The sequence below is a fragment of the Notothenia rossii genome, assembly GCF_949606895.1.
Source record: "Notothenia rossii genome assembly, chromosome: 9".
Classification (NCBI taxonomy): Eukaryota; Metazoa; Chordata; class Actinopteri; order Perciformes; family Nototheniidae; genus Notothenia; species Notothenia rossii.
The window spans coordinates 35,180,579-35,192,662 of record NC_136907.1 but is presented as its reverse complement, the minus strand read 5'-3'; the positions used below and the strand labels follow the sequence as shown (position 1 = coordinate 35,192,662).

Below are 12,084 nucleotides of genomic sequence, written 5' to 3'. Positions count from 1 at the left end.
CCGAAGAAACTGCATTCATGGACGGTCTGTTTTAACCCCAGATAAATCCTATATTTGCATGACTATTCAATTTTTTTTAACTTGAATTGTTAGATTTTTATTTCACATAGGTAAATTCGGAGCAAAAAAATTCAGATACATGATTTTCAAAGTAATTATTTTCAATGCTATAAATTCGGTGTCTCATACAAATCAAATACTTCTGTCTCTTGTTTGCTTCCATACATGTAGGGCTATAATAATAACAAAAGGCTGTTCTGCAATTATGTCTCAAGGCTACAAAAAAGGGAAACGTTTTATTCTGAAACTTTTAAGCGGAAGTCCTGTTTCTTTTTGTGGCTAGCTTGTGGATGGCACTAAAATCTGTTGGTGATGCTGGCAGTCCATAAGGTTAGCACTACAATACAGTACCTGCTTAAAGAATAAAGATATGTGGCAGCGCTAGGACAGTGCTGTTTCACATGAGAGGAAGTATCCAGCGAATGCATGCTCACAATTTTCCGGATTATGAGTATACATGGAGTTATTTGAGAGCCATGCGTTTTCTTCCACAGTTGGCAGGCCGGTATTCTCCCACAGCCAGGCTCGCACCGGGGAAGCATCTGATTCGGCACCGCCGCTGGATGGTGATTTAGCATGAATGCTAGCTAACTAATGAACATCACGCTGTTTATGAATCCGTAGAGGCAGCGATAACATGCAGCGCGAGAGGATTTGATACATTTCATCCATTGTCGTTATTCGCTTCATGGGGGGCACACGCATGCCCGTCCAGAAGTCAGAACCTCCAGACAAAAGCTCTGATGTGACGTCAGCCGGCATTTCTTTTTACCAAAGGAACCGTGAGGCGAGGGATTATTTTTAAACATTAATTTGAGTGTGAAAGACACTTTACCCTGTCTTTTGTCTTGTGGGCAGGTAAAGGAGACTCCAGGTATGCACTTTCAGGCCGGATAATGTTGATACAGTAAATGGAGCAGCTCTTCAGAAAGAACCGAGCCAGGACTGTCCCCCTCCGGCTGCATGTGGACCTGACGGCTCCTCTGAACCAGGTCTCCTACACCCTCTGCACCTGGCTGTGAGGACTCCACCCGTCTGTCCCGAGGTCTGTGTGTCCCCTTACCCGTCTATCGTTGGGAGGATGTTTGGACCAGCAGGGAATCATTTATGACAAGGCTTGTCTGGGATCTGCCTTCTCTTCAACCAAAGGAAGTTATTTTGTGTGATGTGAACAAATAAATTTATAAGTCTTACACAACGTTCCAAAGTATTCTCACACCGAGGACCCTTGCCTTGTGTTACAGGGGGCCGTATCTATCCTCCTGTAGATCACTGCTGTGTTGTCATCAGAGACGGGACTCCTTGAGCTCAAATTTGTGGAATTAAACCATTTGACACAGATCCTCTTCTCCAGTGCTTGGGAAGAACCATCCCCATTTATGTTATCCCACCAAGAAAAAAAGAAGACCATGAACTGAAGGCTGAACAGGAAGCCTTAGTGAGAGTCAAGTTTACAGGGAGGTAGCCATGCCTATTAGAAAAAAAGGTGAGTTACTGTGCCACAGGTAATGAGCTGTAGCCTATCAAGCTTTCACCAGAACATGTTCTACATATGAACATTGTAGATGTCACCTCATCAATATTCGTTCATTATTTTTTGTTAGTCCCTTTCCTGTTTTAACACGAAAATGCTGCCTGCACAAATACAATGCTTTGTGTAGTTTTCTGTGGAAGAACTTGCCTGTATAGAGATTTTATCACATAACACTTAAACGTTGGACCTCTTCTGGCTGAATGGGAGCAAATCTCTGCAGCCAGGTTCCAAAATCTAGTGGAGAGCATAAAGCACAAGAGTAGAGACAGTTATAGCAGCACCTTCAGGCCCATGCTTTTGAAAGTGGTAAATGGACTGCATGCATATAACTCTTTTCAAGTCTACGCAACCCCTTAAAGCGCTTTTAGAACACAAGGCAGCATTCACCCATTCACACGGATCCACACAGAGGCAGGGGCTGCCATACAAGGTGCACCTGCTCAGAGACTAACATTCACACACTCGCACACAGTGTTGGCCACTGGGAGTTATTTGAGTTTAAGCATTGAAATGTTGACAGCAGGGGATCGAATCACCGGCCTTCTGCCTGGAGGAGGACCACTCTACCTCACATTCGCACCCTCAATATCTGATGTATCACATAGTGCTGGCCTTTAGGGGTAGCTGATGTATTTTTGTATGGCCTATGTTTTTTATATACAGTTTCAATGTTTATTTTAGTGTAAATGTATATTTTTAGACTGAAAAAACAAAGCAAAGCATGTGTTGTGTGCCCTCTGTGTTGCAGACACAGCGCGGGCCCTTGGGCTGTTGGAGGAGTACTGCACTAAACTGAGGAGGCTGGAGGAGCAGCAGCTCAAAACTGCCATCCAGAGAGTCATGGGGATCTTCAAAAGCAACCTGTTTGGAGCTCTTCTTGGTGAGTCATTAAAGCACAACCAATACACCAAGCTGCTGTCTTTCATGTCATATTGTAGGGTTTGTCAGAAGTAAAAAGTCATTCAAGGCAGTGTCATTTTCTTCATAGTATTTAACTTCAACATACCTGGTTCTGTACTAGCTTACTATGTCTTAATTAGCTTTTAATAATAGATTAGACCCTCCAGAAAAACGCGGGCAAAAATCCTTGATTATGCGGGCTAAATTCCTTGATTATGCGATTAAACATGTAGGGTTTTATGTGATTTTATGCGGTGAAATAGCGGGAAGTTAGGAAATATGCGGAAAGTTGCGAAATATGCTAAATATGCGGGGGAAAAGAATAACAATTTTTTTAAATATTGGGTCTTATTTACTCCCTCTCACACACAACCTGCCACTAACGTTAAACCCCTTTACTATTCAATTAAACACATTCAATGTTTATTTATTGGAAAAGCATTTTGGGCTATTTTAATCTCACACACACACCACCCCCCCCCCCCCCACACACACACACTTCTCCGCCTCATTCTGTTTTCATTTACTCGTTCGTTATCTGACCAGCTTCAATCTTGTAGGCTACTCACTTCGTTTCTTGTAGCTCTCGAAAGGGTTTTGGAGGTTGATCCCTCGGTGAACGGGAGTTGAATGACTTTCTTGTCCGCAGCAGCAGACAGCATTTTCGAATGTTTGAATGAATCAAAGTGGGTCGCCACCGTCGATTTTCTCTTATGCTGCAACACACAGTTGCACGGGGTGCAGAATAGTTTCCCCCCACTTTTTGCCCGGTCTTTAGTAGAAATGTTTGTTGGTAAATGAGCTCTATGCAGTGTTGTTTACATTCTGTGATGCGCGAGCTGATGACGTCACGTCAAGACGAGTAAACTTTTTTTCTTCTCAACTTTGTGTGGAAAAATGCGGGGATTATGCGGCCTTTTGATAAATATGCGGCTTTTTAAAAATCTGCGCCATTTTGCTGATTATCGCGTTTTTCTGGAGGGTCTAATAGATTCATTTTGAACCTGTGATAAACCAGAAACATATGGATTATCATAAACAGGTGTTCATTGGGAAGGGCTGTTGGGGCTCAGCCGACACGTAGGCCAACGCTCTGGCATCATCCACCTCGCTCGTCTTAAACTGTTGATATGTTTGCTCATGGAAAACGCAGCTGTTTATCAAATAAAGCTCTCGCTAAACTTACAGCCAGACTCCAGCCAGAGAGAGAAGTTTGGGCTGTGTTGGAGAGCTGTGATCCCAGCGGTGTGATGCCTCTCTTCTCCCACCATGAGAACAAGAGCACACAACGGTCTATCCTCCTATTGTTGATCAGGGTTCACCAGATTGGTACATTAAACAAAAATGAGTTAAAAGTGACCTATCATGCAAAATGCACTTTTGTACATCTTTTATAATGAATATGTGTCCCCGGTGTTCCAGGGAACTCACCATATGTCAGAAAACACAACCCTCTCTATTTTCCTCGATACCCAAATCTCTTAAAAAGGGGCTGCAACGTATCTGATACAGACTGATCCAGATTTGAACACTTCTGTGACGTCACAGAAGTGGCGCTACGGCTATTGGGCCAACTCCACCAATCAGGAGGAGACAGCCACGGACATTGCCGTTTGAAAGCGCTGGAGACGCTGTAGTACATATGCCAGGCCTGTAGATGGTGCTGTTCTCACAGAATCAGCTCATGAAAAGACACTGTTAAATTGAGTGAAATGAGGAATGGCTAAAATGCATGATCTGTTTGGTATTTTGAAAAAGAAAAAGTATAAATATGCCTTATATAGGTATGGCCCTACACTATATTATTCAAATATAGCATGATAGGTCCACTTTAAGTTTTGGTTAAAATGTTTATGTTATTTTTCCATAGTTTTTTAAATATTACAACGAAATTGAAGTATAAAGCAATATTACAATATTTTACATTAGCAAGGTTGTATCACAACAGGTTAAAGAAAGCAGTGCTCTGTTTAATCAAGCCTCACCACATAACGACAGCAGCAACTCAACAGTTCAGGGACAATTTATTGGTATTCTGCAACACATGGTTGCTCGACAAAAAGCAGTTTATTCATGTTACACAAGAAAAACAAGAAAAAAACTAAAGTAGGAGAAATGTGTTTCTGTATTGCATGTTTTACCAGGAGGAATGTCAACAGCATCAAAAATAATGATGAATTCTCTTGATGGATAATTTGACAGCAACTGATTTTATATTGTCAGACCTGTTTTAATTATTCTCAGAAGCCTAGCTTTCAGGTGGTGGTAACCTGAGAGAACCTGCCCAGTCAGGAACCCGGGCTAAGCCATTCAAGTTCTAGATGACACTAATATTTTGGTTACTTTTATTTTTATATTTGTTTTCGCCACAATATTTCATTACTGTCAAAAACATACAAATATATACAGTTTTTCCCTGACGAAATTCAATGCTGTGAGCTAATTGCAGTACTGGATAATGTGTATGTATAAAGAAGTTGCCTGTTTCTGATTGTGCAGTCTGTACACTGACCAATAGGACTGCCAAATGTTCACACACATTTAAGAACTAACTTGAAATATTATTGAATGATGAAAATCTAATTTGCGTAGCCTTATGCTAAGATATGCTGTGTAACAAATATGGGGCAGCTTCCTAATCTAGGTAACAGGGCTCGACATTAAGGACTGCCCGATGGCCTGGGGCCGTCTAGTATTTAGCTCGGGCAATGAAGCCTCACCTGCTGGTTGCCCGATCGGGCAATCTATTATGCCAGTATCATGCAGCTTGCGGATCCAGTAATGAGTGACCCGACAGTAAAACTAAACATTTCTATAACTAGTTTAGGTAGTTTGAGAGGTAATTAAAATAGCTACGTGTGATATTCTAACCTGAAGTGTATGTTTTGTCCACTCACCGCTGCATGTGATCATGCAGAGCTGCGTGTCGACTCGTCAGCTCCAGCTGATCTCTCTCTCCCGTCAGATTATTAGTCTTCACTCGTGTTTATGTCCATATCAATCAGATCCAGCTAGTTCTAGCTAATTATATGACTACCTGCTTATTAAAAGACACCTAAACAACAAGTGTCGCTATGCAACTGGGTGAGGCCACAAAGTATAGCGCAGCATTATACATTTGTTTACATGCCCACCGGAACCCCGAGGCATTACCAACAGATCAATGCACAATCAACCCATACAGCACATCTCTTTCTCCACATTAAGTGTTAGACATTATAATTGACTATTCTTGTCTGTCACATACTCTTCTTGTCTGTCACATAAGTGGCGCAACTGAAGCGGTATTGCGCTAAAGGGAAATTATTTTGACCGAAGAGATTTAGATTTGTCGGCTAACGGGAACTCTGACGTTGCCATGTTTTGTGCTTCGCGGATGCGCTCGGCTCCTCTCGACTGCTGCTCGGGTCTGCTCGGTCAGCTTCCGGATGAGGAGGCATTCGTTCGACCAACTTACAGTAGATAACATTACAAACATTTTTAACAGGGGCCATAATAGTGTAAATAATGTTTGTTTTGGCAGTTACAACTGAATGTAATGTGTTCTACTTTTTTACATCTGGGAAGGCATTTGCCTTCATCAGATGGAAAGTGTCTTGACCAACAACTTAAGTATTTCTTATAGCTATGCAGGGCGTGCAAAGAAGCAAAAGAGCTGTCCCGAATACCATTTTTTGGGCTCCGGATATTCGGTAGTAATCAGCAGCAAATATTTGGTGCGGAGAGATTTGTATTTTTTTTTCAAAAGGTTCCATAACACGCTCCGAATCCGAGACACCTGACAACACGCTGTTAAGCAGAAGCGCAGAAAGAGCATACTATTACGATTTATATTTATTTATTGTCTCAGTACTCGCAAACATTAAAACTAAATGTGTCCTCTGCATTTAACCCGTGCAGCGCCCGGGGACCAAATCTGGTTCCAAATTCCGTCTAACATTTTACAACCTGAACAGTCAAACAAAGATACAAAACACATATTTCTGTTATAACAACAATACTTTTAATAACATAGCCGTAACAGTAGGCCTAACAGTGTCATACTTGTTACCTTGTTACCTACTTGTTAAATTAAAAAACTAATATAAAAAACAATTTGGTTGCTTGCTTGCAACTATTTTCCAAGCAAAGTAAGTGCACGTCTTTCTCATGTGTAACGTTACTGTTTAAACGGCGGATAAAGCAGCTTCATCATGGCAACTTGACAACAGCTAAGATAAGCTAGGCTACTACTTACAGCATCCAGGTGACTTTTCAGAGTTGTTGTGCCACCGTGGTACGCCAGTTTCTTATCGCATATTTGGCACACTGCCTTCTTCTTACGGTCGTCCAATTTAAAATGGTCCCACACAGCTGAAGTCTTCGGCATGTTTTGTTAAGGTGTGTGAAACGAGGTGAAGCGTGATGTTTGCGTTCGTGACTGTGAGTGAACGCGATGTCAGGAGCACAGGCTGAGACTGTGTATATTTCCCCTTTTAACAGTGCAATTCAAAAGTATAAATATAGTATAAGAATATGGCAATTAGCCTTTATTAATAGCATACATTTAGAAAAATATTTATTTGTTTTTGAACAAAAATTAAAAACCGAATATCCGAATAATGAAATTGAAACCCGAATAGTTGGCCAACGAACAAATATTCGAATATTTGGATACAGCCCTAGCGAGCAAACACAAACAAGAACAAACAAACAAGTGAAATGAAGAATAAAATTGAAATTGTACAATATAATATTGTGGTGCTCCATCTTATGATTCAGTCTAGAGCAGGGGTTGCCAACACGTCGATCGCGAGCTACCAGTAGCTCGCGGAGGTTTTCCGAGTAGCTCACCAGAGGGCGCTAAAGTGCAGTTGACATGTTGAGACATATTTATTTATGTAGTATATTTTGAGAGTAAGAAAGATAGAGAAAAAGAGATGTAAGATGCAGTCATGACAACTGAGGAAGGTCCGTCAAAGAAGAAATCTAAAATATACTACTTTCATGACGAGTGGGAACATGAATTTTTATTTACGAACATCAAAGACAAGTGTGTGTGTTTAATTTGTGGCTCGAGTGTTGCGGTGGGGAAGAAGGGAAATGTCGAGCGGCACTTCACAAAACTTCACGAAAACTTTTCAAAGGAGTATCCCGCCGGCAGTTGCCTTCGCGTTGAGAAGGTACAACAATTAAAAGCTACGCTACAAAGGCAGCAGTCATTGTTCACGAAGCCTGCCAAGAAAGCTAGCCTAGCTACAGAAGCATCGTTCCGAGTCGCTCAGTATTTGGCAAAGAACAAAAAAGCTTTCACTGATGGTGGTGTTCTTAAGGGAGCGATGTCTGTTATGGCAGAGACTTTGTTCAGAGACCACAAGAGCAAGTTGGAGATAATGTCTGCCATTGACGATGTGCAACTGGGAAACAACACTGTGGCGAGGAGAGTGTCGGCGCTGTCAGTGGATGCCATGGGACAGTTGGAGCGGGACATGGTCAGGTGCAAGTGGTTCTCCATACAGTGCGACGAGTCGGTGGATGCGAGCGACACAGCTCAGCTGTCTGTGTTCATCCGGATGGTGTTTGAGGATTTTACGGCGAAAGAGGAATTTCTGACACTGCTTCCACTCAAAACAACAACAAGAGGTGTGGACGTGTATAATTCTATTAAGAATTATTTCATAAATAAAGGCGTGCAAATGGAGAAGCTTGTATCCATAACAACTGATGGAGCCCCGGCTATGAGAGGTCGCCACAACGGTTTTATCGCAAATTGTAAGTCAGATCCATATTTCCCACGTTTCCTGAGTTACCATTGCATCATTCACCAAGAAGCACTTTGTGCCAAAGTTATGGACTTCAATCACGTCATGAAACCTGTGATACAAATAATAAACTCTATCCGAGCGAAGGCAAAGCTACACAGGAGCTTCAAAGTTTTTCTTGAGGAACTGTCAGCTGAATATGGAGATCTCCTTCTCCATGCTGAGGTGAGGTGGTTGAGTAGAGGGAAAATCCTACAGCGCTTCCTCTCCTTGCTGAATGAGGTAAAGCTCTTCATGGAAGAGAGGGGGGAGGACACCTCCATCTTATCTGATGCTGGTTGGGTACTTGACCTGGCCTTTTTGACTGATCTGACAGGAAAATTAAACCAGCTTAACCTCCAGCTACAAGGCAATGGCAAAACAGTATGTGACATGATTAGTGCTGTAAAGGCCTTTAAAGCAAATCTGTGTCTATATCTCCAGCAAGTAAAGGGAAATAAATTGCATCATTTCCCCTCTGTTCAAAAAGTACTGCAGGAGAATAAAGCTGCTGCTGGCTTTCTTGACTTATCAAAGTACTGTGACTGCTTAACTAAGCTTGGGCAGGAATTTGAGGACAGGTTTCTTGACTTTAAACAGCTTGAGCCCTGTGCAAGTTTCCTTGCTAACCCATTCAACATTGTGGATGTTACTGACATGTCTGAGCAACTGGCCAGCCTTTTCAGTCTCAGTGCTTCAGAGTTGGAGCTGGAGATAATCAATCTCCAGAATGACATTCAGCTGAAAGCACATCAGATGGACAAAGATTTCTGGAAGCTATTGGACCCAGAGAAATTCAAAAACATTCAAACTGCTGCACTGAAACTGTCCTGCTTATTTGGGTCAACATATCGCTGTGAATCAGCATTCTCTGATATGAACTTTATCAAATCCAAATTCAGGACAAGACTTACTGATGAACACCTCAATGACTCAATCAGAGTGAATTTGTCAGGATACACACCCCAGTACAGTGCTCTGGTGGATGCTATGCAGTGCCAGGTGTCACATTAGCTGAGTCAGGAGAAAGACAACAATGCAGTGACAGACTGAATGTTTGAAGACATATGTTTGCTTGATGCAAGTTGAGAAAAGCACAAGCCATATTCCCCTTTTACATGTGAAACACATTTGTGAAATGCTTGAAATAATTTAAATTATAGAGCTAGAAATGTTATTATTACAATTAGGAACTTTGCACTCTTATCTGTAAAACTGTTTACTGTAGTTATTGATGTTAAAGCAGAACTCAGTATTGCATGGTGATTATTTGTCTTTTTTTCTCTTCATGAGAAAGTCAAGTTTATTCATGTTAATGTTAATGTTTCTGCTCTTGAGTCACGAATGTGATATGTGCACTGAAATCTATATAAAATAACATGAGTAGCTCTTGGCCACTTTCTTTTTTCAAAAGTAGCTCCCGGTTAGAAAAAGGTTGGAGACCCCTGGTCTAGAGAATGTACCTAAGACCTGCACAAATTTAAATTTTCTAGGGGGAGGCCCCCCAAACCCTTCGTGCCATTTCATCCGCGTGCATTTTTCAGGGCAATCTCTATTGGGCTCAGGGCCATCTGTAAATTAGCTTAGATGGCCCACAGGGTTGTTTTATTGCAGGCGGCGGTAGTGCTGCGTACCGGTACGCCGAACCGGTACTGGACTTGTAAAAAGTTTCGGTTCAAGTCCGGTTAAAACCGGAACGTCGGGAACCGGTACTTACGTATATTCTCCTTTTTGTTCTAAACCATCTAAAACCTTCCATAGATCGAGAAATTTGCGCTGAGAAAAGAAGAAAAACATTGTTTTGGCTTCTGATATGGCGGCCATTACTGAGCTCACGAAGTCTCGCAAAATATCGCAACTGCTCGCGAGATCTGTGTGACGTCAAGGGAAGCTGGACACTGACAGCGTGGGATGCTGGTTGCCATATTTGGTAGTGTAGCTAAGCTAACTCCTTTGTATGTATGGTGATATAGTGTCTGCCGAAAGAGCAACACTTCACCCAGACAATGTCAATATGTTGTTGTTCTTGAACAAGAACACATAGACTTGTACTCTTGCATATTGAGTCTTGTATGTACATCACTATGTATGTAGTTGTGTTGTGTAGTTAGTAAGTAACACATGTAAAGTTCTAGAAAAGACATGGTGTAGACACAAGTTGGAAGGGGGCACAATAAACCTGACGAGTTTGAATTTGAGTTGATTATGAGTTTATTTTCAATTGATAATTAGCTCACAGTAAGTTCACTTTAGTTACTCACACCACTTGACACAAGTCCGGACTTATAAGTCCGGACTTGAACCTGAACCTCTGGACTTGAGTCCGGACCTGAACCTGAATGTGAGTCCAGGTACACAGCACTAGGCGGCGGGTACTGTAGGCTAGGGAAGGCTAATACTTCCCAAATATTTTTGTCACTGCATCTTGGTAAAATAAAATATAATGTATAATGTTTTTGTCTTTGACATTAGCACTGCCACCTGTGCCCTGTACTACGAAGCCAGTTCAACAGACCCTGGATATGTTTGAATTATCTTAACTAACCCTAACAAACGAGATCTCGCTAAGCAGTCCTACGACGCTGATTATCAACTCAGTAAATCAAGCCAGGGTTTCTCTCTCCAGCTGAGAGCGTGTTCACGTGAAAGGGGCGGGGTTAGCAACATTTGACCAATCACAAACAGGGACAAGTGTACGGACAGCGCAGCGTCATACTTCATTAATGAAAAGTAAACTAATATTAGACAAATATGAACTTTAAACATCCATGACTTAAACATATAATCCAGGATACAAGCCACATAGTTGCTGCAAGGTTAATACAGAACAACATGGTTAAAAATAAATAAACTACAGAGTGTTTGAAAGCGTACAACAGTTTTATGATATCACTGCCCCATCCAAGACACGAATGGATCTGACTTTAATTACATTTGAGTGTTTCGTCAACCTAATGTGTTGCTTAAAATAATACTTCTGCATACAGTATGTGACTTTGTTACTGTCCACAATCTGCCTAGAAGTATTTTAATGTTGTAGATGGTCATTTTAAATTGTTTTTAAAATATATTGTTAGGCTAGTTAAACCAATAATAATGCTACGGCTGCCACTGACAGTTATGTCGGCACATTTGTATTTCATCTTAACGCTGTGTGATTAAAAGAATAAACCCAAATAGCAGGATAGGCACACACATTTGCTATATCTTTCCCCACTGAAAAGGCACTGCACCAATACTGTTAAAATATTGGCATAGTTCATCCTTGTGCCGCTTGGCTAGAGCTGTAGTATGTTGCTATTTGTTGTATGTATATATCACATAGTCTGTCTTCCGCTTGCCTCTTTTGAATGACGAATACACACTACTGCTGGTAAGGAGAGTTATTGCGACTCACGCATGCGCAGTGCGTACGTGCTACTTGGCCGTCGGCTGAAGTCTTTGCGGTGTGTTCCAATGCGACTGTTTTGCCAAGACGCAGGAGACGTGAGGTGACACAACAGTCGGGTCCGTCGGGATGTGTTCTTTGGTGTCAGTTTGGTGTGTAGTGGCCTTTAAAGGCTCTGACCACCTTCCTCTGTGGGGTTTTGGAATTGTCATTTCCTAAACCTAAACCAACAACTGTAATGTGCTCTACTGACCAAGACTTTGGAAAATCAGGCCAGCCTGGAGTCGCAGGGTGTGGACAAACCACACAATGACTGGCTACAGGTCTTTGTAAGAGCCAGCTGCTTCCAGTTGAAATATTTCTGATATACAAGCTTAGATTATCTATACTTGTTCTTCACTTAGATTTGAGCCAATTTTTAA

The 12,084-nt window shown here is 41.7% G+C and overlaps 1 protein-coding gene across 30 annotated transcripts in view; it reads left to right on the top strand.

Annotated features, from left to right (window-relative positions):
- Positions 1–325: 325 nt before the first annotated feature.
- Positions 326–12,084, top strand: part of dlg2 (discs, large homolog 2) — a gene marked incomplete at its 5' end in the record, with an annotated part of 449,978 nt that continues 438,219 nt past the window's right edge. For 28 of the 30 annotated variants that reach the window (XR_013802660.1, XM_079650371.1, XM_079650358.1 and 25 more), the window contains 2 exons: positions 337–1,546; positions 2,343–2,474. Coding sequence is in view for 29 of the 30 variants with exons in the window: in XM_079650371.1 (XP_079506497.1) it covers positions 1,528–1,546; positions 2,343–2,474 (151 nt within the window). Of the gene's footprint in view, positions 1,547–2,342; positions 2,475–12,084 lie in introns of all 30 variants that reach the window. The other 2 variants (XM_079650348.1, XM_079650359.1) reach the window with 2 other exon arrangements.